General features: G+C 53.1%; 1 protein-coding gene across 1 annotated transcript; it reads left to right on the top strand.

The window, feature by feature from the left end:
* Positions 1 to 26239, top strand: LOC122923511 (ephrin-A3-like). Its single transcript, XM_044274337.1, has 5 exons — positions 1 to 131; positions 21414 to 21703; positions 22490 to 22555; positions 22637 to 22714; positions 25030 to 26239. Exons 1-5 carry the CDS (start codon positions 64 to 66, stop codon positions 25149 to 25151), a joined length of 624 nt encoding a protein of 207 aa, XP_044130272.1. The 5' UTR covers positions 1 to 63; the 3' UTR covers positions 25152 to 26239.
* The last annotated feature ends 1689 nt before the right edge of the window (positions 26240 to 27928 follow it).

The following is a 27928-nucleotide window of genomic DNA, read 5'->3' as shown; positions in this document are numbered from 1 at the left end:
CTAGAATCATGCTTCATGCTCTGCAATTAAGACACAAGTCTCATCCCCCGCAGTTACATCCTAATGACTCCTCCTAATTTACATGGCGACCTTGTGAGAGCAGGACACCCACTGTTACTGGGGGCAGAGAGGTACGGATGATGTCCAGGAGAGGTATGGAGGATGTCCGGGGGTGGAGGAGAGGTATGGAGGATGTCGGGACAGGGGGGGAGGGAAGGAGGTATGGAGGCTGTCTGGGCAGCGGGGAGAGGTATGGAGGCTGTCCGGGGAGAGGTATGGATGATGGGTATGGAGGATGTCCGGGGGTGGAGGAGAGGTATGGAGGATGTCGGGACAGGGGGGGAGGGGAAGGAGGTATGGAGGCTGTCCGGGCAGGGGGGAGAGGTATGGAGGCTGTCCGGGGGTGGAGAGGTATGGAGGATGTCGGGACAGGGGGGGAGGGAAGGAGGTATGGAGGCTGTCTGGGCAGCGGGGAGAGGTATGGAGGCTGTCCGGGGAGAGGTATGGATGATGGGTATGGAGGATGTCCGGGGGTGGAGGAGAGGTATGGAGGATGTCAGGACAGGGGGGGAGGGGAAGGAGGTATGGAGGCTGTCCGGGCAGGGGGGAGAGGTATGGAGGCTGTCCGGGGGTGGAGGAGAGGTATGGAGGATGTCGGGACGGGGGGGAGGGAAGGAGGTATGGAGGCTGTCTGGGCAGCGGGGAGAGGTATGGAGGCTGTCCGGGGAGAGGTATGGATGATGGGTATGGAGGATGTCCGGGGGTGGAGGAGAGGTATGGAGGATGTCGGGACAGGGGGGGAGGGGAAGGAGGTATGGAGGCTGTCCGGGCAGGGGGGAGAGGTATGGAGGCTGTCCGGGGGTGGAGAGGTATGGAGGATGTCGGGACAGGGGGGGCGGGAAGGAGGTATGGAGGCTGTCTGGGCAGCGGGGAGAGGTATGGAGGCTGTCCGGGGAGAGGTATGGATGATGGGTATGGAGGATGTCCGGGGGTGGAGGAGAGGTATGGAGGATGTCGGGACAGGGGGGGAGGGGAAGGAGGTATGGAGGCTGTCCGGGCAGGGGGGAGAGGTATGGAGGCTGTCCGGGGGTGGAGGAGAGGTATGGAGGATGTCGGGACAGGGGGGGAGGGAAGGAGGTATGGAGGCTGTCTGGGCAGCGGGGAGAGGTATGGAGGCTGTCCGGGGAGAGGTATGGATGATGGGTATGGAGGATGTCCGGGGGTGGAGGAGAGGTATGGAGGATGTCGGGACAGGGGGGGAGGGGAAGGAGGTATGGAGGCTGTCCGGGCAGGGGGGAGAGGTATGGAGGCTGTCCGGGGGTGGAGGAGAGGTATGGAGGATGTCGGGACAGGGGGGGAGGGAAGGAGGTATGGAGGCTGTCTGGGCAGCGGGGAGAGGTATGGAGGCTGTCCGGGGAGAGGTATGGATGATGGGTATGGAGGATGTCCGGGGGTGGAGGAGAGGTATGGAGGATGTCGGGACAGGGGGGGAGGGGAAGGAGGTATGGAGGCTGTCCGGGCAGGGGGGAGAGGTATGGAGGATGTCGGGACAGGGGGGGAGGGAAGGATGTATGGAGGCTGTCTGGGCAGCGGGGAGAGGTATGGAGGCTGTCTGGGCAGCGGGGAGAGGTATGGAGGCTGTCTAGTGGCAATAGTTTATTATGCCAAACGGGTGCGGTAGGGGTAACTTGTGTATGCTGGTCTGAATGATGATGCGATGTCAGGTGCACTCGAGCCGTAGAGTCCAACCTTAGGATTCAAAGACCATGCGTGGTACTAAAGTGTGGACACAATGATGCAAACTACAAGAACCGCGTATCTGTAGGCTAAGATGATACAAAAAGGTGGTGTCTGCACCAATGGCGGCACCGCATGTGTCCTACACAAAGACCCCTCTGGTAGTCCACAGCCACACCGGTGGTCCTCCGTAGAGATCCGCACCAACCATACTGATAGGGGCACAACAGACCTGTTGGAACAAAAGAGCAACAGATCAAGCACTTACCTGCCACGGTGGGTACCAGGAGTGCAAGGAGATCGCCCACCCCATGCGCGTTTCCCTAATGCCTCCCCTTGGGGGCACTATTGCCACTACGCATATTTTTGTAAATCTGTATTACCGTTACCAGGAGTTTTTGGAAGGAGTGAACCTTTTATATTGTGGCAGACTTTTCCTGTAATCCCTGCCATGCACACAGTGTGTCCACAATTCTGTATTTATACATTCCTAACTAATATGATGTGTGTGTCCAGGGGATATATAACTGGTATCCGGGATCGCTAGCGCTCCTTCTCACACAGCTCTCTAAATGATACGCACTGGGTCTCCCTCTCCCTCTCTCCCTCCTCTGAATAGTACACGGGGTCTCTCGCTCTCGCTCTCTCTCGCTCTCTCTCACCTCTGTGAATAGTACACGGGGTCTCTATCTCTCTCTCTCACCTCTCTGAATAGTACACGGGGTCTCTATCTCTCTCTCACCTCTCTGAATAGTACACGGGGTCTCTATCTCTCTCTCTCTCACCTCTCTGAATAGTACACGGGGTCTCTATCTCTCTCTCTCACCTCTCTGAATAGTACACGGTGTCTCTCTCTCTCTCACCCCTATGAATAGTACACGGGGTCTCTATCGCTCTCTCTCACCCCTATGAATAGTACACGGGGTCTCTATCGCTCTCTCTCACCTCTCTGAATAGTACACGGTGTCTCTCTCTCTCTCACCCCTATGAATAGTACACGGGGTCTCTATCGCTCTCTCTCACCCCTATGAATAGTACACGGGGTCTCTATCGCTCTCTCTCACCCCTATGAATAGTACACGGGGTCTCTATCGCTCTCTCTCACCCCTATGAATAGTACACGGGGTCTCTCTCTCTCTCACCCCTATGAATAGTACACGGGGTCTCTATCGCTCTCTCTCACCCCTATGAATAGTACACGGGGTCTCTATCACGCTCTCTCTCACTTCTGTGAATAGTACATGAGGTCTCTATCACTCTCTCTCACCTCTGTGAATAGTACACGGGGTCTCTATCGCTCTCTCTCACCCCTATGAATAGTACACGGGGTCTCTATCGCTCTCTCTCACCTCTGTGAATAGTACACGGGGTCTCTATCGCTCTCTCTCACCTCTGTGAATAGTACACGGGGTCTCTATCGCTCTCTCTCACCTCTGTGAATAGTACACGGGGTCTCTATCGCTCTCTCACCCCTATGAATAGTACACGGGGTCTCTATCGCTCTCTCACCCCTATGAATAGTACACGGGGTGTCTATCGCTCTCTCTCACCCCTATGAATAGTACACGGGGTCTCTATCGCTCTGTCTGGGGTGGAGTGTATTTTTCGTGAGCTCTGTCTGACGGGGTCCCCCTCCTCTGCGGGGTCTGTCCTGTGCACCCTGCTGAGATGATCTCCTGTCAGGTTGAGCACAGACGGGTGCTTGTCCCTGGTATTTGGGGCAGCATTGCCATGGATGAGGGTGGCAGGCCGGGCTTGGGCGCAGTGCTCGTGTGGAATTTATGGCTGGATCCGGATGATGACTCCTTATGCCGGGGTGATGGATGCCATTGGCTGCGCTCGGGTTTGCAGAAGAGCGACATGTTTGAGGGGTCACCAGGTGGAACGCTGTACACTTTGCTGGCGCATTTGAATTGCGGATTTTGCTGTCCCCTCTGCTTCTTGTATGTTCACCCAATTGGAAATAACGCTCAGCCGAGTCGGTGACTGACAGCGGCCGGGAAAGGCTTCTCGGGGGGCGCTATAAGAGCTCTCCTTCCATGTCTACTGGGCCAACAGTGTGCTGCGTACATATATACAGCTCCTAGGCTGTCGCCTCATGTACTGCGGTCTCAGTCACTGTTCCCAAGCATAACTGCACTCGTCCATTCATTAATGTGATCCTTCGCACCAGCAAATCTGTGAAGTCCAGTGCAGGGAGTGCTGTCACGAGGACTCTGCAGTACCAGTGGTAATGGTCACCTGGAGGTCCTGGACATTTGGTGCTTCTTGCCCTGTCTCACAAATCCTCCTGATCCAGACAGTGGAGATAGTAGTACCGTCAGGATGGGCTCATGTCTGGTGATCATGGACCTTGGATTACCAGGACTGATGTCTCATACCTGCTGTCAGTGACTTACCTTGTGTTCTGGATGTTGAAGATCGTCATGTGGAGGTAGCCTGACCCTAAAGATGAGTTCTAGACCTGTTCCTGGCAGCAGTGATCACCAGTGGCTTCTGTGGGTGCTTCTTATCTCCTGACCTGCAGGTAGTGATCACCAGTGGCCTCTGTGGGGGCTTCTTATCTCTGACCTGCAGGTAGTGATCATCAGTGGCCTCTGTGGGTGCTTCTTATCTCTGACCTGCAGGTAGTGATCACCAGTGGCCTCTGTGGGGGCTTCTTATCTCTGACCTGCAGGTAGTGATCACCAGTGGCCTCTGTGGGGGCTTCTTATCTCTGACCTGCAGGTAGTGATCACCAGTGGCCTCTGTGGGGGCTTCTTATCTCCTGACCTGCAGGTAGTGATCACCAATGGTCTGTGTGGTGGCTTCTTATCTCCTGACCTGTAGGTAATGATCACCTGTGGTCTCTGTAGCAGCTGCTTATCTCCTGACTGACGATTGCAGTGTTCTCTGGCGGCTGCTTATCTCTGGACATGTTTGTTTGGGATGTTTGACATGTCGATGGGTCAGATTGCACACACTACAGTGGTTGTGGTGATTGTCCAATGTCAGATCATAGCCTGCAGTGTCACCTTACCAGTAGGGTGCCACGGTATGTCCCAATAGACTGGCGTCCTCTACTAGCGGGGTTTGTAGAGGGATCTGTGTGAAATATACACTGGTTTATCTGCTGAGCCTGGAGCATGAGAGGCGGGTTAATAATTAATTGAGCGGGACCGCAGGGTCACCGGCTCCGGCGATGATCAGACGTCTACGAGTGGATGTGCTGGGATTGAAGCTCTTAATCAATGATGGCTGCTCCCGTTAGGCTGCCCTTTATAAAGAGGGATTTAATTTGCATCGGGCGAGAAATCCTCTTTCTGTTCGCCACACCGAGACTCATTAGTACGCGCGAAACCACAGCACTTAGCGCCTGCTTATCCTCCGCTAAATAACCATCCTGCTGCATCACCCGTCCCCTTGTACGGGTGATGAACGACACAAAAAAGGTGTGGACCGTTACACCAGGTGATATCCGTCTCGTGTCGAAGGGTCTCCGCTCTGGAGATATGGGACATGTAGTAATCCTGGTTGGTCTGGGAAGGAGGACTTAAAGACTTGCTGTAATTCATCCCATTGAACACTACAGTCATCCTGTCTCTGGTCTGAAATGGCTGATAACAGGGGGCAATAGACTGTATTCTCCTGTCCTACAGTCATCCTATCCCCTGACATGGCTGATAACAGGGAGCAATAGACTGTATTCTCCTGTCCTACAGTCATCCTCTCCCCTGAAATGGCTGATAACAGGGAGCAATAGACTGTATTCTCCTGTCCTACAGTCATCCTCTCCCCCTGAAATGGCTGATAACAGGGAGCAATAGACTGTATTCTCCTGTCCTACAGTCATCCTCTCCCCTGAAATGGCTGATAACAGGGAGCAATAGATTGTATTCTCCTGTCCTACAGTCATCCTCCCCCCTGAAATGGCTGATAACAGGGAGCAATAGACTGTATTCTCCTGTCCTACAGTCATCCTCTCCCCTGAAATGGCTGATAACAGGGGCAATAGACTGTATTCTACTGTCCTACAGTCATCCTCCCCCCTGAAATGGCTGATAACAGGGAGCAATAGACTGTATTCTCCTGTCCTACAGTCATCCTCTCCCCTGAAATGGCTGATAACAGGGGGCAATAGACTGTATTCTACTGTCCTACAGTCATCCTCTCCCCCTGAAATGGCTGATAACAGGAGCAATAGACTGTATTCTACTGTCCTACAGTCATCCTCTCCTCTGAAATGGCTGATAACAGGGGGCAATAGACTGTATTCTCCTGTCCTACAGTCATCCTCTCCCCTGAAATGGCTGATAACAGGGGGCAATAGACTGTATTCTCCTGTCCTACAGTCATCCTCTCCCCTGAAATGGCTGATAACAGGGGGCAATAGACTGTATTCTACTGTCCTACAGTCATCCTCTCCCCCTGAAATGGCTGATAACAGGGAGCAATAGACTGTATTCTACTGTCCTACAGTCATCCTCTCCTCTGAAATGGCTGATAACAGGGGGCAATAGACTGTATTCTCCTGTCCTACAGTCATCCTCTCCCCTGAAATGGCTGATAACAGGGAGCAATAGACTGTATTCTCCTGTCCTACAGTCATCCTCTCCCCTGAAATGGCTGATAACAGGGAGCAATAGACTGTATTCTCCTGTCCTACAGTCATCCTCTCCCCTGAAATGGCTGATAACAGGGAGCAATAGACTGTATTCTCCTGTCCTACAGTCATCCTCTCCCCTGAAATGGCTGATAACAGGGGGCAATAGACTGTATTCTCCTGTCCTACAGTCATCCTCTCCCCTGAAATGGCTGATAACAGGGAGCAATAGACTGTATTCTCCTGTCCTACAGTCATCCTCTCCCCTGAAATGGCTGATAACAGGGAGCAATAGACTGTATTCTCCTGTCCTACAGTCATCCTCTCCCCTGAAATGGCTGATAACAGGGGGCAATAGACTGTATTCTCCTGTCCTACAGTCATCCTCTCCCCTGAAATGGCTGATAACAGGGAGCAATAGACTGTATTCTCCAGTCCTACAGTCATCCTCTCCCCTGAAATGGCTGATAACAGGGAGCAATAGACTGTATTCTCCTGTCCTACAGTCATCCTCCCCCCTGAAATGGCTGATAACAGGGAGCAATAGACTGTATTCTCCTGTCCTACAGTCATCCTCTCCCCTGAAATGGCTGATAACAGGGGGCAATAGACTGTATTCTACTGTCCTACAGTCATCCTCTCCCCCTGAAATGGCTGATAACAGGAGCAATAGACTGTATTCTACTGTCCTACAGTCATCCTCTCCCCTGAAATGGCTGATAACAGGGAGCAATAGACTGTATTCTCCTGTCCTACAGTCATCCTCTCCCCTGAAATGGCTGATAACAGGGGGCAATAGACTGTATTCTCCTGTCCTACAGTCATCCTCTCCCCTGACATGGCTGATAACAGGGGGCAATAGACTGTATTCTCCTGTCCTACAGTCATCCTCTCCCCCTGAAATGGCTGATAACAGGGGCAATAGACTGTATTCTCCTGTCCTACAGTCATCCTCTCCCCTGAAATGGCTGATAACAGGGGGCAATAGACTGTATTCTCCTGTCCTACAGTCATCCTCTCCCCTGACATGGCTGATAACAGGGGGCAATAGACTGTATTCTCCTGTCCTACAGTCATCCTCTCCCCTGAAATGGCTGATAACAGGAGGCAATAGACTGTATTCTCCTGTCCTACAGTCATCCTCTCCCCTGAAATGGCTGATAACAGGGAGCAATAGACTGTATTCTCCTGTCCTACAGTCATCCTCTCCCCTGAAATGGCTGATAACAGGGGGCAATAGACTGTATTCTCCTGTCCTACAGTCATCCTCTCCCCTGAAATGGCTGATAACAGGGGCAATAGACTGTATTCTCCTGTCCTACAGTCATCCTCTCTCCTGACATGGCTGATAACAGGGAGCAATAGACTGTATTCTCCTGTCCTACAGTCATCCTCTCCCCTGAAATGGCTGATAACAGGGGCCATAGACTGTATTCTCCTGTCCTACAGTCATCCTCTCCCCTGAAATGGCTGATAACAGGGGGCAATAGACTGTATTCTCCTGTCCTACAGTCATCCTCTCCCCTGACATGGCTGATAACAGGGGGCAATAGACTGTATTCTCCTGTCCTACAGTCATCCTCTCCCCTGAAATGGCTGATAACAGGGGGCAATAGACGGTATTCTCCTGTCCTACAGTCATCCTCTCCCCTGAAATGGCTGATAACAGGGGGCAATAGACGGTATTCTCCTGTCCTACAGTCATCCTCTCCCCTGAAATGGCTGATAACAGGGGGCAATAGACTGTATTCTCCTGTCCTACAGTCATCCTCACCCCTGAAATGGCTGGTAACAGGGGGCAATAGACTGTTTTGTAGATGTCGTTGGTTGGAGGGCTAAGTCTCCGATTGCCCTGTATCTTTGGTCACCCCTTTCAGCAGATGTCTATGTGAGGTGGCCGGGCTGTACAAGGTGTGCTCCCTGATGTCTCAGCCCCCAGGGCTCCTCATGCCATGTCAGGACTTCCTTGTTGTTTGTGCTTCTGTCCTCCGGAGGTTCTTGTACTGGTCACATCTGCAACTTGCAATTCCCTGGTGAAGCTGTTCACCTCTCCTGTGAGATTGTGTGCTCCTTTGCTCAGCACGTCTCTCCCCAGAGGTCACCTGCCCAGTAATAACACCGACTCAGCTTGATGGCAAGGTTCATGAGTAGTTGTCGGCCATCTAGCGCTAGGGTCCCTGTGGTGTTGGGCCAGGTTGACTTTGTAGATTTTTAGAAACACCAGAGAACAGGGACTGCATCTAGAGGAACTTTGAGGACCCCTCAGAATTGTTATGATGATTCAGTGGTGACCCCCACAGAATACTGAACCCGGTAATCTACCTCATTCCTAAGGAGTTTCTCCCGGTGTGACCCCAGTGCTATGTACCGGGGGGTTCTGAGATGGGGATTTGGTGACCCCACAGATTACTGAACCTGTAGTCCTTATGGCGTGTGACCCCCCCCCCGAGCTGTGTACAGAGGGGTTCTGAAATGACGGGATGCCATGGTGTTTTCGCATGTTACTCCTGCAGTGAATACATTGTCCCTCAGATCCGTGACCTCTGCTGGGTTTGCAGTTTGGCGTGATGTGCAGTTTTCTCGTCTTTCTCTAGAGACCATTTTGTTTAAATCAATGCACATCTGGCCGGTAAAACCTTGTGTGGGTCTACAGAGCTGTAAGGAGCCCTTGAAGGTGCGGCAAACACATCCCCATCCTGAGACGCCCTCGTCTGTGTACATTCCTTATATCGTGAAGATTGCCACCTACTAATGCTTTGTCAGTAAGGATGGGGTGTGAGGCATAATTTACCTCCTGCCTAGCTCTGTGTGCAAGGACCTCCATGGCTTAGATCTGATTATTAATGGGTGTACATTGTCACAATGTTCCAGGCGATGGGTTTTGTAATAAATGTATGACGCCTCTGATAGAGGCTCCTGATCCTCTAGAAAGGAATACATCTCAATGTTTACTCCATCCGGCATGTCACCAAGTTACTGGGGAATAATGTGCATTCCTGTATCGGATGGACGCCTCGCTCCCAACATGGCGATCACCCGGAACCTGCTTGTAATGTGTGGTGCTGGGATCGATTGGCCGGCAGACTCTATATGTGCTCATTAAGACGTTTGTCCCGTCTCAGACCACATCCTGCTGCAGCGTCTTCTCTCGTAATGGAAGGAGCCGTTTGCTTTCCTCGTATCTGATTAATTAAGAATAAAGCCACCAGCCTGGCAGCTGGAGGATGATCATCTGAGGGCGTCTCGAAGAGAAGAGCTTGACTGCCATAAAACGGAAGCTTCTTGCCGTCTTCCACCTCCATCCCCTGGGAGCTTATTCCTTTGTTTCTCCCACCAACGCTTTGTTGAGTCATTTCGTGATTCGTCCCGGGAGGCTTGTGAGTCGTTTTTGGACACCTGATGGGGGAGGCTCTTGGAGACGGGCTTGAGCAGCTTGGCACCACTTTAAGAAGACAAATTGTTGCCAACAGGATAATAAGCCTGTGTTAAAGATGGAAACTGCCAGCAGTGCCACTCAGTGCTGGGGTGTCTATGTTCCTCGGTTAAACTTCTCCTGACGATGGGTCCGACAATGCATGCACCCCCAGACCGAGGAGCGGTGTCTCACACCTCAGTTCTGGAATCTGCATTAACCAGAACAATTCTACACCCCGCAGAAAAACATAAAGAACCATATGTAAAAACATCAGTCCAGAAGTTGCAGGTCGTGTAGGTGTTAGCTAGAGTAGGGCTAGTCATGAAATGTAAGGGCCACTTCAGGGCTTGGTGTTTTTGGAAACTCGGTGAATGGTTTGCGTCCTTTTCTGGTGCGTCCTGTGCAGTTTAGATCCAGGTGTGATGTAATTATGGAAACTATAACCTTTAAAAGTGCAGAATCTGCTCAATTCAGTGAGGGATTTTTTATTTATTTTTTTATCTCCACAGTCCCCTATGACTCTACCACCAAGTGAGAAGTTACTTAAGGGCGTTCAGGACAATTGAGCTTTGGTCACATTACTGGAACACGGTCACAGTCCTTACTGTGTGTATGGTGGACGTCAGGGTTCTGTTAAGTGTGTTTTCTGTAATGATTTCCAGTTCTGTAGCCTATTTTTTCTATATTTATTTCTCCAGAGCACAGCTTGGACATCTGGGGAACACTCGCCACCAAAAATTAAATGTCCCACATCCCACCCCTAGTGGAATTTCCTCTGCCAACTGGCCCCAGTCTTTACCGTGGGCCCTGCTGCTCTCTTGGCTGTAGACCTCAGATTAAACACTCCTCTGAAGTCCTGACCACCATCATTCTGGTCAGTTGTGTGTTTTACGCTCAGTATCTTCTCCGTTTTTATAGTCTCCAGTGGTGGTGATGGAGTAGAGACTTGTCCAGTAGCGTAGGATCTCGGTTTACTTGTTGCGATTTCCCCCCCGTATCCTTTATGAGACTCCTCTCATACTTTCCTCTTCTGCGTGCAGGGTCTTATGTGGTGGGCACACAATGGGATTCATGCTACATACATTGTCATCTACGTCCTGGTGGCTGCAGCTTGCAGGGATGTAATTATGGAGGTCATTCATCTGTATGGATAACATGCTGTCTTGCTGACAACTTAAGGACCTAGGGCAGACAATTCTCGGAAAAAACATGTCCTTTAGCAGTCTGCGCCCAAGGGTGAGTTCACACGGACGCACTCAACTCCTTATAAGACTGGAATCTGATCACCCCTCACCAACGTGTCATTACCTGCAGCACTGCAGCCATCTTACACTCTTTACGTGAATAGATCAGCCTTGCGTAGTGGAGTCGCGTCCTTCCTACCGGGTATTTGTCATGGTAGAAGCTGCTATTCCACCTGAAGCTTTGGACTAGTGAGGACATCATGGAGTCGAGGTGATTTGCAGAGACTCAAATTTGTCAGAGGCTTAGAAACCGAGACAATTCCCAGGGTTTCTGGTCAGTGGCTGCCGCCGCCTAATATTGCTATGGAAATTGTCACTTTCATGCATGGCTTCCTTCTGCAGATAGATGACCATCTCTGAGCGCCCCTTGTGCATTCAGCGGGACAATAGAAAGGAGAGAACAGATTGAGGCCAGAGCCTGTCACTTATATCATTGAAAAGCAGAACCCACTAATGAGATCTCGCCGGGTGGATGGGGCGCTACTTCTGCCGGGATGGGAGAGTCTATGAGCCTTTCTCCATCTTTTAATAAGTGCACTGAGGCCCAGCTGCAATGATGGGCGCATCAGTCTTAGGCTGTTCATACACATTCAGGTTTTTTCAGGGCTTTTTTAATGCAGTTTTTTTATGACAAAACCGGGAGTAAATTGAAAGCAGTATCTGTCTTTTATACTTATCTCCTGTTATGATCCACACTTTCAAAAACTGCAGAAAATGAACTGGATCTGAACCTGAATGTGTACGGCCACCCTTACTTGTGGGCTGGACAGTCCCGGAGGCAGGTGGCAGGACATATAGTACATGTGCTTGATCTAAGCAGTAGAAATATGCTTGTGTTGCTTGTATGAGTTGAAGTGTGAGAGGAGCGGCGAGGCCCGCTATCGGGGTGTTACGAGAGGGGAGCGGCGAGGCCCGCTATCGGGGTGTTACGAGAGGGGAGCGGCGAGGCCCGCTATCGGGGTGTTACGAGAGGGGAGCGGCGAGGCCCGCTATCGGGGTGTTACGAGAGGGGAGCGGCGAGGCCCGCTATCGGGGTGTTACGAGAGGGGAGCGGCGAGGCCCGCTATCGGGGTGTTACGAGAGGGGAGCGGCGAGGCCCGCTATCGGGGTGTTACGAGAGGGGAGCGGCGAGGCCCGCTATCGGGGTGTTACGAGAGGGGAGCGGCGAGGCCCGCTATCGGGGTGTTACGAGAGGGGAGCGGCGAGGCCCGCTATCGGGGTGTTACGAGAGGGGAGCGGCGAGGCCCGCTATCGGGGTGTTACGAGAGGGGAGCGGCGAGGCCCGCTATCGGGGTGTTACGAGAGGGGAGCGGCGAGGCCCGCTATCGGGGTGTTACGAGAGGGGAGCGGCGAGGCCCGCTATCGGGGTGTTACGAGAGGGGAGCGGCGAGGCCCGCTATCGGGGTGTTACGAGAGGGGAGCGGCGAGGCCCGCTATCGGGGTGTTACGAGAGGGGAGCGGCGAGGCCCGCTATCGGGGTGTTACGAGAGGGGAGCGGCGAGGCCCGCTATCGGGGTGTTACGAGAGGGGAGCGGCGAGGCCCGCTATCGGGGTGTTACGAGAGGGGAGCGGCGAGGCCCGCTATCGGGGTGTTACGAGAGGGGAGCGGCGAGGCCCGCTATCGGGGTGTTACGAGAGGGGAGCGGCGAGGCCCGCTATCGGGGTGTTACGAGAGGGGAGCGGCGAGGCCCGCTATCGGGGTGTTACGAGAGGGGAGCGGCGAGGCCCGCTATCGGGGTGTTACGAGAGGGGAGCGGCGAGGCCCGCTATCGGGGTGTTACGAGAGGGGAGCGGCGAGGCCCGCTATCGGGGTGTTACGAGAGGGGAGCGGCGAGGCCCGCTATCGGGGTGTTACGAGAGGGGAGCGGCGAGGCCCGCTATCGGGGTGTTACGAGAGGGGAGCGGCGAGGCCCGCTATCGGGGTGTTACGAGAGGGGAGCGGCGAGGCCCGCTATCGGGGTGTTACGAGAGGGGAGCGGCGAGGCCCGCTATCGGGGTGTTACGAGAGGGGAGCGGCGAGGCCCGCTATCGGGGTGTTACGAGAGGGGAGCGGCGAGGCCCGGTATCGGGGTGTTACGAGAGGGGAGCGGCGAGGCCCGGTATCGGGGTTTTACGAGAGGGGAGCGGCGAGGCCCGGTATCGGGGTTTTACGAGAGGGGAGCGGCGAGGCCCGGTATCGGGGTTTTACGAGAGGGGAGCGGCGAGGCCCGGTATCGGGGTTTTACGAGAGGGGAGCGGCGAGGCCCGGTATCGGGGTTTTACGAGAGAGGATCCCTGAGCTGAAAGCATTGTTTCTATGCCTTTTAACATGCTTTATTAGCTTCCTAATTAAGTCTGTCTCTTAGATGTCACATTAGACGGGCGGACGTTTTATCTGCTCCTCTGTAGCAGTTATTAATTGCTGATGTTCTCACAGGCCGGCGTTTCTGCCTCGGTGGTCCAGGACCTGGCGATTGGAGCTCTGATTGTGATGCTGATCACAACCTTCTGTCTCCAGTCCACGTGACTTGCGGTCGATAGCATCTGACAGTTGGACAATAGTTTTTTTCTGTAAAATGGATTCCCCTCATCTGCAGGAAGCTGTAACACGCTGTTCTACAAGCAGGAGCCATTAGTATGGACCCCGGGAAGCCTCCGAAGATTTCTCACCAGTGATGCGTGACCTCCACATGGTCATATGTCACCGGCAGGAGGCCACCTGGGTTAGGTGCCAGCCTGGACGTAGTGCTCAGTGCCGACCCCCGGGTCTCGTGTTCTGCTCCTGGGGGTTACACGTGGTACTTCACTGCTGGGCGGGAGATGTGCTGTCCCTTCTCTGGTGTTCTCTCAGACGTCAGGGGGGGTCAGCAGTGTTGGGACCACTTCAGCTGATTTGCCCGTCCTGACCGATTCCTCGGCATGTCACTCAGGCTCACGGCTGCCTGGCTGATGTATCATCCGTCTGATGCGCACTCAATTATTTATGACTGGAGCGCGGGAGACGCGAGGCTCTGTGTACCGGAGGATTGTCTAACTAGGACACGCTTCATTGTCCTCCCTGTGTGCTGTCCTACACCACGGCTCTAGCCCATCCACAGCTATATTGCCAAGTGTAAGCACCACACGTACCAGCAGTCATCCTCCACCGGCTGCACCCCCAACCTGTGCTAACCCCACCGCGCAGGGCCCCCTCCCATGTCTCTGGAATGTCGGTAATGTCCTCCCTCCTTTGTCCTGCTCCATGTTGCCTGCCGCGTACAGCTGTGTGCGCCTGCCGGCTTAAATTAGTCCCATTGAAAAGACGGAGATGCGGTGGCTGCGGTGTTACCGGCAGAAGTCTCTGTGGATTTGGTCTCTGGGAAGAAAGGCAGACCCTGAGCCGCTGTACCCGTGCCAGGTCTGTGATGTGCAGCCACCCCACGTTGGATGGACCAGCCTTTGTGGCCGGCAGCACATCCACAGATAAGGCTGGCCCCCGTCGTGCCAGCTGTACCCCAGATTGTTGGGCAGCTGCCAGGGCTGCTCCTCATCCGTCTTTCCAGTCGGAGAGAAGTAGCAGTGTGACTGCATGCTCCTGCGGGCACTGTGTCTCACCATCACGTCTGTCCCAGATATGTCAGGCCGGTAGCCCAGGGCTTGCGCCTCGTCGCGGGGGTAGAGCAGACCTTCTGTGATGTCGAGCAGATGCGGGGTGTTGGGACTGCGGTAGTCATCTGTGGAGATTGTGATCTGGCGGCGATGGCTGTGCCCCTCACTCCACTCGCTGCACCGGGCCAAGCTCGAGACCCCAGCAACCGCTAGGGATATTACTGCCAATAGGGCAGGGCAAGCCATGCGGGAAGATGGTAGGGGTGATCGTACAATGTGCAGGAAACATGGTGGGCTACGTATTGTATAGATAATGGGGGTTGTAGCTGTGGTCCCGACCGTGTGCTTGCCTCAGTGCGCCACCGTCCTACGCGCCTTGTCTACGGGCCTACAGCTAATGGGGCCGAAGCCAGTGATTGGCTGCACATGCCCTGTATACAGCTACCGCAGAAGATGATGCTGGTAGTAGTACGTTCAGGGCAGTGTTGCTGGGTTGATAGACTGGTTTCGGTGCGTATTTCGTGGCGGTGACAGCTGACAGGTGCAGCGCGCTCTCCTCGGCATGGCGAGACTGGCTGTCGGTTTGTGTGGGGGCACAGAGCTACCTCTTAATTAGTATAGATGGGACCCACTTGCTAAAAATATCTGCTGGCCGGGAGCGGAGCGCCTCTGACAGCTGGATTCATCTGATGCCGCTTGCCAGCTAAACGGATCCCTCCAGGCAAACACAACATTAATCCTGACAAACTGAACCTCTCTATTACCGCCTCTCGCCTGTGCCAGGAACACGCCGGTGGTCCGACCCCTACCCCTACTGCGGCCATCTTCACTCGCAGCCCGGGGCGCAGCACGTCCTTGGCCCGCTGCGGACATTATTACAGCGGTGGAGCCGTTCTCCTGGTCACTTATACTGGTGCAGAGCGTGGCCCTGATCATGTGCCACCGTATGACGGCAATGACCGCACACTGGTCTGGACCGGAATAGCCACGTATAAAGCGTTAGTGCCATCGCTGCTTGTCGCGTGCACACGTCACACCTCAGACTGTATGATTCTCTCTGTTTTCTGGAGACAGGGGCGCCACTTATCACCATTCTATATCTTGTGCTTACTACCCAGCGTGTGACCCCAGAGTTAAGGCGGCTCACGTGGAGGGAGGACAGGCAGGAAAGGTCGTGTCGGCACCGCCGTGTAGGGAGGACTTGTAGCCGTGGAGAAGAACGGACGTTACTTACATGCCCTCCAACCATCCATGTGCCAGCACGTATGCCACATTGTCCTTCCCAAGGACAGCAGCAACACTAAATGGTAATACTGCTGACCACTCCGTGCCATGCGACAGCATACCGCCATATATCAGAAGGTAGAGCAGATGAAGGACTATACCAAATCAGAAATGTCCACCCAGGCCAGAGAATCGTCAGGGACTTCATAATCCTCCATAGTTTCCTCATGTGACCACAGCTCTATATAATCCTCCCACGTCTCTTCTTCTTCATGTGACCACAGCTCTATATAATCCTCACACGTCTCTTCTTCTTCATGTGACCACAGCTCTATATAATCCTCACACGTCTCTTCTCCTTCATGTGACCACAGCTCTATATAATCCTCACACGTCTCTTCTTCTTCATGTGACCACAGCTCTATATAATCCTCACACGTCTCTTCTTCTTCATGTGACCACAGCTCTATATAATCCTCACACGTCTCTTCTCCTTCATGTGACCACAGCTCTATATAATCCTCACACGTCTCGTCTTCTTCATGTGACCACAGCTCTATATAATCCTCACACGTCTCTTCTTCTTCATGTGACCACAGCTCTATATAATCCTCACACGTCTCTTCTTCTTCATGTGACCACAGCTCTATATAATCCTCACACGTCTCTTCTTCTTCATGTGACCACAGCTCTATATAATCCTCACACGTCTCTTCTTCATGTGACCACAGCTCTATATAATCCTCACACGTCTCTTCTTCATGTGACCACAGCTCTATATAATCCTCACACGTCTCTCCTTCATGTGACCACAGCTCTATATAATCCTCACACGTCTCTTCTTCATGTGACCACAGCTCTATATAATCCTCACACGTCTCTTCTTCATGTGACCACAGCTCTATATAATCCTCACACGTCTCTTCTTCATGTAACCATAGCTCTATATAATCCTCACACGTCTCTTCTTCTTCATGTGACCACAGCTCTATATAATCCTCACACGTCTCTTCTTCATGTGACCACAGCTCTATATAATCCTCACACGTCTCTTCTTCTTCATGTGACCACAGCTCTATATAATCCTCACACGTCTCTTCTTCTTCATGTGACCACAGCTCTATATAATCCTCACACGTCTCTTCTTCTTCATGTGACCACAGCTCTATATAATCCTCACACGTCTCTTCTTCATGTGACCACAGCTCTATATAATCCTCACACGTCTCTCCTTCATGTGACCACAGCTCTATATAATCCTCACACGTCTCTTCTTTTTCATGTGACCACAGCTCTATATGATCCTCACACGTCTCTTCTTCTTCATGTGACCACAGCTCTATATAATCCTCACACGTCTCTTCTCCTTCATGTGACCACAGCTCTATATAATCCTCACACGTCTCTTCTCCTTCATGTGACCACAGCTCTATATAATCCTCACACGTCTCTTCTTCTTCATGTGACCACAGCTCTATATAATCCTCACACGTCTCTTCTTCATGTGACCACAGCTCTATATAATCCTCATACGTCTCTCCTTCATGTGACCACAGCTCTATATAATCCTCACACGTCTCTTCTTCATGTGACCACAGCTCTATATAATCCTCACACGTCTCTCCTTCATGTGACCACAGCTCTATATAATCCTCACACGTCTCTTCTTCATGTGACCACAGCTCTATATAATCCTCACACGTCTCTTCTTCTTCATGTGACCACAGCTCTATATAATCCTCACACGTCTCATCTTCTTCATGTGACCACAGCTCTATATAATCCTCACACGTCTCTTCTCCTTCATGTGACCACAGCTCTATATAATCCTCACACGTCTCCTTCTTCATGTGACCACAGCTCTATATAATCCTCACACGTCTCTTCTCCTTCATGTGACCACAGCTCTATATAATCCTCACACGTCTCTTCCTCATGTGACCACAGCTCTATATAATCCTCACACGTCTCTTCTTCTTCATGTGACCACAGCTCTATATAATCCTCACACGTCTCTTCTCCTTCATGTGACCACAGCTCTATATAATCCTCACACGTCTCTTCTTCATGTGACCACAGCTCTATATAATCCTCACACGTCTCTTCTTCTTCATGTGACCACAGCTCTATATAATCCTCACACGTCTCTTCTTCATGTGACCACAGCTCTATATAATCCTCATACGTCTCATCTTCATGTGACCACAGCTCTATATAATCCTCACACGTCTCATCTTCATGTGACCACAGCTCTATATAATCCTCACACGTCTCTTCTTCTTCATGTGACCACAGCTCTATATAATCCTCACACGTCTCTTCTTCATGTGACCACAGCTCTATATAATCCTCACACGTCTCTTCTTCATGTGACCACAGCTCTATATAATCCTCACACGTCTCTTCTCCTTCATGTGACCACAGCTCTATATAATCCTCACACGTCTCTTCTTCATGTGACCACAGCTCTATATAATCCTCACACGTCTCCTTCTTCATGTGACCACAGCTCTATATAATCCTCACACGTCTCTTCTTCTTCATGTGACCACAGCTCTATATAATCCTCACACGTCTCTTCTTCATGTGACCACAGCTCTATATAATCCTCACACGTCTCTTCTTCTTCATGTGACCACAGCTCTATATAATCCTCACACGTCTCTTCTTCTTCATGTGTCCACAGCTCTATATAATCCTCACACGTCTCTTCTCCTTCATGTGACCACAGCTCTATATAATCCTCACACGTCTCTTCTTCTTCATGTGACCACAGCTCTATATAATCCTCACACGTCTCTTCTTCTTCATGTGACCACAGCTCTATATAATCCTCACACGTCTCTTCTTCTTCATGTGACCACAGCTCTATATAATCCTCACACGTCTCTTCTTCATGTGACCACAGCTCTATATAATCCTCACACATCTCTTCTTCTTCATGTGACCACAGCTCTATATAATCCTCACACGTCTCTTCTTCTTCTTCATGTGACCACAGCTCTATATAATCCTCACACGTCTCTTCTTCTTCATGTGATCACAGCTCTATATAATCCTCACACGTCTCTTCTTCTTCATGTGACCACAGCTCTATATAATCCTCACACGTCTCTTCTGCTTCATGTGACCACAGCTCTATATAATCCTCACACGTCTCTTCTTCATGTGACCACAGCTCTATATAATCCTCACACGTCTCTTCTTCTTCATGTGTCCACAGCTCTATATAATCCTCACACGTCTCTTCTCCTTCATGTGACCACAGCTCTATATAATCCTCACACGTCTCTTCTTCTTCATGTGACCACAGCTCTATATAATCCTCACACGTCTCTTCTTCTTCATGTGACCACAGCTCTATATAATCCTCACACGTCTCTTCTTCATGTGACCACAGCTCTATATAATCCTCACACGTCTCTTCTTCATGTGACCACAGCTCAATATAATCCTCACACGTCTCTTCTTCATGTGACCACAGCTCAATATAATCCTCACACGTCTCTTCTTCTTCATGTGACCACAGCTCTATATAATCCTCACACGTCTCTTCTTCTTCATGTGACCACAGCTCTATATAATCCTCACACGTCTCTTCTTCATGTGACCACAGCTCTATATAATCCTCACACGTCTCTTCTTCTTCATGTGACCGCAGCTCTATATAATCCACACACGTCTCTTCTTCTTCATGTGACCACAGCTCTATATAATCCTCACACGTCTCTTCTTCTTCATGTGACCACAGCTCTATATAATCCTCACACGTCTCTTCTTCTTCATGTGACCACAGCTCTATATAATCCTCACACGTCTCTTCTTTATGTGACCACAGCTCTATATAATCCTCACACGTCTCTTCTTCTTCATGTGACCACAGCTCTATATAATCCTCACACATCTCTTCTTCTTCATGTGACCACAGCTCTATATAATCCTCACACGTCTCTTCTTCATGTGACCACAGCTCTATATAATCCTCACACGTCTCTTCTTCTTCATGTGTCCACAGCTCTATATAATCCTCACACGTCTCTTCTCCTTCATGTGACCACAGCTCTATATAATCCTCACACGTCTCTTCTTCTTCATGTGACCACAGCTCTATATAATCCTCACATGTCTCTTCTTCTTCATGTGACCACAGCTCTATATAATCCTCACACGTCTCTTCTCCTTCATGTGACCACAGCTCTATATAATCCTCACACGTCTCGTCTTCTTCATGTGACCACAGCTCTATATAATCCTCACACGTCTCTTCTTCTTCATGTGACCACAGCTCTATATAATCCTCACACGTCTCTTCTTCTTCATGTGTCCACAGCTCTATATAATCCTCACACGTCTCGTCTTCTTCATGTGACCACAGCTCTATATAATCCTCACACGTCTCGTCTTCTTCATGTGACCACAGCACTATATAATCCTCACACGTCTCTCCTTCATGTGACCACAGCTCTATATAATCCTCACACGTCTCTTCTTCTTCATGTGACCACAGCTCTATATAATCCTCACACGTCTCTTCTCCTTCATGTGACCACAGCTCTATATAATCCTCACACGTCTCGTCTTCTTCATGTGACCACAGCTCTATATAATCCTCACACGTCTCTTCTTCTTCATGTGACCACAGCTCTATATAATCCTCACACGTCTCTTCTTCTTCATGTGTCCACAGCTCTATATAATCCTCACACGTCTCGTCTTCTTCATGTGACCACAGCTCTATATAATCCTCACACGTCTCGTCTTCTTCATGTGACCACAGCACTATATAATCCTCACACGTCTCTCCTTCATGTGACCACAGCTCTATATAATCCTCACACGTCTCTTCTTCTTCATGTGACCACAGCTCTATATAATCCTCACACGTCTCATCTTCTTCATGTGACCACAGCTCTATATAATCCTCACACGTCTCTTCTTCATGTGACCACAGCTCTATATAATCCTCACACGTCTCTTCTTCTTCATGTGACCACAGCTCTATATAATCCTCACACGTCTCTTTTGTATAATCCCGTCGCTGTCTATTATAGGTTTGGTGGGCCAGCTCTCCATGGGTGTTTGTTACAGGGAGAGCATGAACATTACTAAGTGCCTTTGGCCGGCTCAATATTTTCTAATTAATTCTCAGCCTCAAGAGCCGAGATTAAAGAAAAAACCAAATTACCGCTCAACCGTGCGTTCACTGTATTGACTGGGGCGTGTTACACAGGGAGAGCAGTTCTTCTGGAGATGTTGGGGGGGGGCATGATGTGCAGAGCTGTTCTTCTGGAGATGTTGGGCCTGTGATGTGCAGAGCTGTTCTTCTGGAGATGTTGGGCCTGTGATGTGCTGAGCTGTTCTTCTGGAGATGTTGTGGGGTGGCCTGTGACGTACAGACACGTTCTTCTGGAGATGTTGGGGGGTGGCCTGTGACGCGCAGACACGTTCTTCTGGAGATGTTGGGGGGTGGCCTGTGACGTGCAGACACGTTCTTCTGGAGATGTTGGGGGGGTGGCCTGTGACGTGCAGACACGTTCTTCTGGAGATGTTGGGGGGTGGCCTGTGATGGGCTGAGCCTGTCTTTTGCTGGTGTCGGGGGCTGTGACGTGCCTTGTACTGATGACTTTGTCTTGATGTCTTCCAGTTTACGGCGGGATGGTTACACGGTCCAGGTGAATGTGAACGACTACCTTGACATTTACTGTCCACATTATAACGAGTCGATGGCGGAGCACCGGATGGAGCAATATATCCTATATATGGTGAATTATGAGGGTTACCGCACCTGTGACATCAGCCTGGGCTCGAAACGCTGGGAATGTAACCGGCCGCACTCCCCACACAGCCCCATCAAGTTCTCTGAGAAGTTCCAGCGATACAGCGCCTTCTCTCTGGGATACGAGTTCCACGCGGGACACGAGTACTACTACATCTGTAAGTGAACAGTATTGGACGTGAAACCTTACGTCTGCTTTTCTGGAGGTGCCGGAGGTCGCCAGGTCTTCCCCTTTTTTTATTTTATAAGATGACCCAGAGAATCCACCATGTTGGTTCGCATAGTCCAGGGATTCCAAACCTGTGGCCCTCCAGCTGTTTCAAAACTACAACTTCCAGCAAGCCCTGACTGCCTACAGCTATTAGCCTCTAGCAGGGCATGATGAGAGTTATTGTTTTACAACAGCTGGAGAGCTGCAGTTTGGCCATGCCTTGCGTATAGCTATTTAGGGCATGCGGGGAGTTGTAGTTTTGCCGTAGTCCTTTCTCTGCCACCCTGTAACATGGAGTCCTCTTCTTTACACTTGAATGCAGATGTATGATCTGTCAGTATGGTGCCCACTGCCCCCTAGTGGCTGAACTGCATGGTGCGACCATAGTGGGAAACAAGAAACGGCCGCAGCCTGGGAGTGACGCTTCCATCCATCTTCCAGGTCTACCAGTCTTGGCCTTTTCCAGTGCTCGCAACTGTGGGTTCGTTACAGTGTGTCAGTGCAGCTGTGACACTGGAGTCCAGGACAGGAGGGGGTTGAGGGTTTTTGCACTCCATAGAAATGAGCACCTTTATTGGTCGGCTTCCGCCTGTCTGGTTGGGAAGCAGGGGGTAGTCAGTACAGCGGTGCTGGTCTCTGCAGCGTAGGGTCCTCTATCTGCGCCTTCTGGCATCCAGGGCTTGCAATGACTTCATTCTCTATTTTTTTATAATAATTTTTTTTTTCTCTCTAGCAACGCCGACTCACAACCACCGGCGCTCCTGTCTGAAGATGAAAGTGTTTGTGTGCTGTGCAACCAGTAAGTATTCACCCTCCAGGACGTGGCTGGCGGGCAGTGATGCCGTGGTCAGGTAGTAACTCTGCTGTCCTTCCTCTGCAGCAGCTCGTTCAGGAGAGAAGCACGCTCCCACACTACCCCAGTTCACGATAGAACCTGATGTGAAGATCGAGGATCTAGGTGAGTCCCTGTGGGGCTTTGTCTCCATCTGCTGGACAGTCATGAAATAGCAGCTTTCTCCAAGATGCCGGTGCCTGGGTCTCCCCTTACTGGACTCGCACCTGACTGAGCGGATTAGCTAGATCTGCAGTTCGGGCCTCCTGCTGGTTCTGTGCCTCTTCCAGGTATCTCTGGTCCTGATCCACATCCAGGATTGTCCTCGGTCTTGGGTTGTATTTGCCACCAGTCGCCACCTACCCCCTGACATGAATCCAGGTGGTGGTCTGCAGACGGGTCCCTGGTGGTCTGTGCTGCTCAGGAGATGGGGCACGGCTTTCAGTTTCAGGGATCGCTGCCAAGAGGAATATATAAAAGGGATTATAGAACGAGCCGTGTCCGCCCACCACGAAGACTGGAGCGCAGACGAGGGTTGTTCCTGGCCGTGGCTTCTCCTGCCTGTGCTCGCAGCCAGCCAGACCTTCACACAGGCTGTGCCCGCTCCCTGCCAGCACCTCATTGCCCTCCTATCGTCTTTAGCTCTTAATACGGCCAGCGGGGCGGCTTCACAGGGCGACTTGGAGCTCTCACGTTCTTCGTCTCCAAAGAGAACCTTCTGCTCCTACGCATGTTGTAAAGCTCCGCAGGTGGCTCCCTCATACTGTGACCTGAGCGTGGCACCAGCCAACTGATCTTCAGACTATAGGAGAAGATGCTGCTGGAACCACAGAACAGCAATAGACGTCCCCTCTGCTCGCGCTCGTCCCTACTCCTTCGTAGACGTCCCCTCTGCTCGCGCTCGTCCCTACTCCTTCGTAGACGTCCCCTCTGCTCGCGCTCGTCCCTACTCCTTCGTAGACGTCCCCTCTGCTCGCCCTCGTCCCTACTCCTTCGTAGACGTCCCCTCTGCTCGCCCTCGTCCCTACTCCTTCGTAGACGTCCCCTCTGCTCGCCCTCGTCCCTACTCCTTCGTAGACGTCCCCTCTGCTCGCCCTCGTCCCTACTCCTTCGTAGACGTCCCCTCTGCTCGCCCTCGTCCCTACTCCTTCGTAGACGTCCCCTCTGCTCGCCCTCGTCCCTACTCCTTCGTAGACGTCCCCTCTGCTCGCCCTCGTCCCTACTCCTTCGTAGACGTCCCCTCTGCTCGCCCTCGTCCTACTCCTTCGTAGACGTCCCCTCTGCTCGCCCTCGTCCCCACTCCTTCGTAGACGTCCCCTCTGCTCGCCCTTGTCCCCACTCTTTCGTAGACGTCCCCTCTGCTCGCCCTCGTCCCCACTCCTTCGTAGACGTCCCCTCTGCTCGCCCTCGTCCCCTCTGCTCGCCCTCGTCCCCTCTGCTCGCCCTCGTCCCCTCTGCTCGCCCTCGTCCCCTCTGCTCGCCCTCGTCCCCTCTGCTCGCCCTCGTCCCCTCTGCTCGCCCTCGTCCCCTCTGCTCGCCCTCGTCCCCTCTGCTCGCCCTCGTCCCCTCTGCTCGCCCTCGTCCCCTCTGCTCGCCCTCGTCCCCTCTGCTCGCCCTCGTCCCCTCTGCTCGCCCTCGTCCCCTCTGCTCGCCCTCGTCCCCTCTGCTCGCCCTCGTCCCCTCTGCTCGCCCTCGTCCCCTCTGCTCGCCCTCGTCCCCTCTGCTCGCCCTCGTCCCCTCTCCTTCGCCCTCGTCTCCCTCTCCTTCGCCCTCGTCTCCCTCTCCTTCGCCCTCGTCTCCCTCTCCTTCGCCCTCGTCTCCCTCTCCTTCGCCCTCGTCTCCCTCTCCTTCGCCCTCGTCTCCCTCTCCTTCGCCCTCGTCTCCCTCTCCTTCGCCCTCGTCTCCCTCTCCTTCGCCCTCGTCTCCCTCTCCTTCGCCCTCGTCTCCCTCTCCTTCGCCCTCGTCTCCCTCTCCTTCGCCCTCGTCTCCCTCTCCTTCGCCCTCGTCTCCCTCTCCTTCGCCCTCGTCTCCCTCTCCTTCGCCCTCGTCTCCCTCTCCTTCGCCCTCGTCTCCCTCTCCTTCGCCCTCGTCTCCCTCTCCTTCGCCCTCGTCTCCCTCTCCTTCGCCCTCGTCTCCCTCTCCTTCGCCCCCTCATCAGGAACAGTGTGGGGACGAGGGCGAAGATCAGAATTCTGATTTCCGGTGCCAGACTCTCCCATTCTGTCCCCCTGAACTCCTGCTATGTCGTCTCTGCGCTCTCTTTATAAGCTCTGTTAAATACTTTACAATCTGCAGCACTGGTATCCATCTGCTGGGAAACTCTAACTCCCAGCATGTGACCTGTCAGAGAATGCTGAGAGTTGCAGTGTCACAGCAGCTGGCGGGCTGCCTTTCGGTTCGAGGTCCTTCTGACGGCTCACCTTTCCTCTCCTTTATTTCAGGTAACTTTAATCCAGAGATCCCCAAGTTGGAGAAGAGCATTAGCGGGACAAGCCCGAAGCGGGAGCACTTACACTTGGCGGTGGCGGTGTCCCTCCTCCTAATGACTCTTTTGGCCTCGTAGTTTTCTTGTCTGGACCGAAGACCTTGAAACTGGAAAATAAAGAACTGTTAGGACTGCGCAGGTTGGGTCGCGCTGAAGGATCGGCCTCCTCCCTGGATTTAGTTTTTTGCTGTCCTCTACAGAGACCCAACCTGCGAACCCACAGCCAAGTCACCAGTGGATACCACGAGGTCACGGTCTAGAGACTTCACCAACATTATCAATAAACTGGGGCCAAAACTGGACCAAGGAGCTGCTGCCGGGAGTTGTGATGGTACAGGAGACTGCTCGGTTCCGTCCCCCATGTCGACGTGGCAGCCATAACTGTGGGCTGTTATTACTTGAGTGCCTACGCCCGCTAGGTTCCTGCAAGGACCGGATGTGCTCCAAGTGCAGGACCTTGGGGTGACAACAGACCATCGTGTTAGCCAGCCTTACCGTCCCTCCATTTCTGAGCCTGTGGTACTTTGTCCCCTCTGTAACCCCATGGATTTCGTAGACCCGCGTGCATTTGTGCACAGTAGCAGAACCCTCTACACACCAAATGGTCCGCTCTACCACTTCTTGGTGCCAATTGTGTACTACTCCACCCATATTCCCCAACACCTTGTATCAAGCAACCCGACCCAGTGCAATGGAGGACGCGCTGTGCTAGAGCTGCTCCCCTCTGCTGGGGTCGGGGGGTTCCAGACCATCGCTGGTGGATGCCACTTCTTCTGGATTTCCAGGATTTGGATTAGCTCCCGGTATTTTCAGGCCTTGAGATGGAACCTAACATACTACAGATGTAGCAGAGCCCGGACGCAGCGGAACGAGCAGGTCCTGGTCTAGTCACGGCCCCAGGAGGGACAGTGTCTTCCCGCGACTCTTCTAATAATCACGTGTGGGAGGAAATTGCACTAAGTGACCCCATGTTGGGGGCGGTGGATACGTGACACTGGACAGTCGGGCAGCATGCGGAGTTGTACATACATGTCTATATACTGTCTACATGGATCATGTCTTCTGTGAAGGCTCCTCCACTATGCAATGCACAGACACTTTCAGACCTTTTTATCGAACGCCATCGGCTGTGATTTTCATAAAACGCTGTTAACCTAGAAAATGAATAAAAGAACCAATCCTCCGTGTGCATGCTCAGTGCGCCGCGCAGGCGTGACGCCGCCCCCCCACAACCTGGGGAAGGCTGATGCCTGACCTTCTCATAAATGAGGAGCGGAGCCCTTTATCTCCTGCAGCCGCTCTGCTGACCAAAGCCCTGTACATGCCAGGAGCTCTGCACCTCCCCCGCTGTGTAGTCGCTGACCATGCCCGCATCTCGCCTATATACAGGGCCCCAGACTGGTGGGGGTATCCAGAGACTGCAGACCTCTGGTGCAGCAGGGGGCGCCGTACTGAGAGTCTGGTGCAGCAGCAGGGGGCGCCGTACTGAGTCTGGTGCAGCAGCAGGGGGCGCCATACTGAGAGTCTGGTGCAGCAAGGGGCGCCGTACTGAGAGGCTGGTGCAGCAGGGGGCACCATACTGAGAGTCTGGTGCAGCAGCAGGGGGCGCCATACTGAGAGTCTGGTGCAGCAGCAGGGGGCGCCATACTGAGAGTCTGGTGCAGCAGCAGGGGGCGCCGTACTGAGTCTGGTGCAGCAGCAAGGGGCGCCGTACTGAGAGGCTGGTGCAGCAGGGGGCACCATACTGAGAGTCTGGTGCAGCAGCAGGGGGCGCCATACTGAGAGTCTGGTGCAGCAGCAGGGGGCGCCATACTGAGAGTCTGGTGCAGCAGCAGGGGGCGCCGTACTGAGAGTCTGGTGCAGCAGCAGGGGGCGCCGTACTGAGAGTCTGGTGCAGCAGGGGGCGCCGTACTGAGAGTCTGGTGCAGCAGCAGGGGGCGTCGTACTGAGAGTCTGGTGCAGCAGCAGGGAGCGCCGTACTGAGAGTCTGGTGCAGCAGGGGGCGCCGTACTGAGAGTCTGGTGCAGCAGGGGGCGCCGTACTGAGAGTCTGGTGCAGCAGCAGGGGGCGCCGTACTGAGTCTGGTGCAGCAGCAGGGGGCGCCATACTGAGAGTCTGGTGCAGCAAGGGGCGCCGTACTGAGAGGCTGGTGCAGCAGGGGGCACCATACTGAGAGTCTGGTGCAGCAGCAGGGGGCGCCATACTGAGAGTCTGGTGCAGCAGCAGGGGGCGCCATACTGAGAGTCTGGTGCAGCAGCAGGGGGCGCCATACTGAGAGTCTGGTGCAGCAGCAGGGGGCGCCGTACTGAGAGTCTGGTGCAGCAGCAGGGGGCGCCGTACTGAGAGTCTGGTGCAGCAGCAGGGGGCGCCGTACTGAGAGTCTGGTGCAGCAGGGGGCGCCGTACTGAGAGTCTGGTGCAGCAGGGGGCGCCGTACTGAGAGTCTGGTGCAGCAGCAGGGGGCGCCGTACTGAGAGTCTGGTGCGGCAGCGGGGGGCGCTGTTCTCCTAGTCTGGTGCAGCAGCAGCAGGGGGTGCCGTACTGAGAGTCTGGTGCAGCAGCAGCAGGGGGCGCCATACTGAGAGTCTGGTGCAGCAGCAGCAGGGGGCGCCATACTGAGTCTGGTGCAGCAGCAGCAGGGGGCGCCATACTGAGTCTGGTGCAGCAGCAGCAGGGGGCGCCATACTGAGAGTCTGGTGCAGCAGGGGGCGCCGTACTGAGTCTGATGCAGCAGGGGGCGCTGTACTGAGAGTCTGGTGCAGCAGGGGGCGCCGTACTGCGAGTCTGGTGCAGCAGGGGGCGCCGTACTGAGTCTGGTGCAGCAGGGGGCGCCGTACTGCGAGTCTGGTGCAGCAG

The sequence above is a fragment of the Bufo gargarizans genome, unplaced genomic scaffold, assembly GCF_014858855.1.
Source record: "Bufo gargarizans isolate SCDJY-AF-19 unplaced genomic scaffold, ASM1485885v1 original_scaffold_1684_pilon, whole genome shotgun sequence".
NCBI classification, from domain to species: Eukaryota; Metazoa; Chordata; class Amphibia; order Anura; family Bufonidae; genus Bufo; species Bufo gargarizans.
This window is presented reverse-complemented; position numbering and strand designations above follow the sequence as displayed.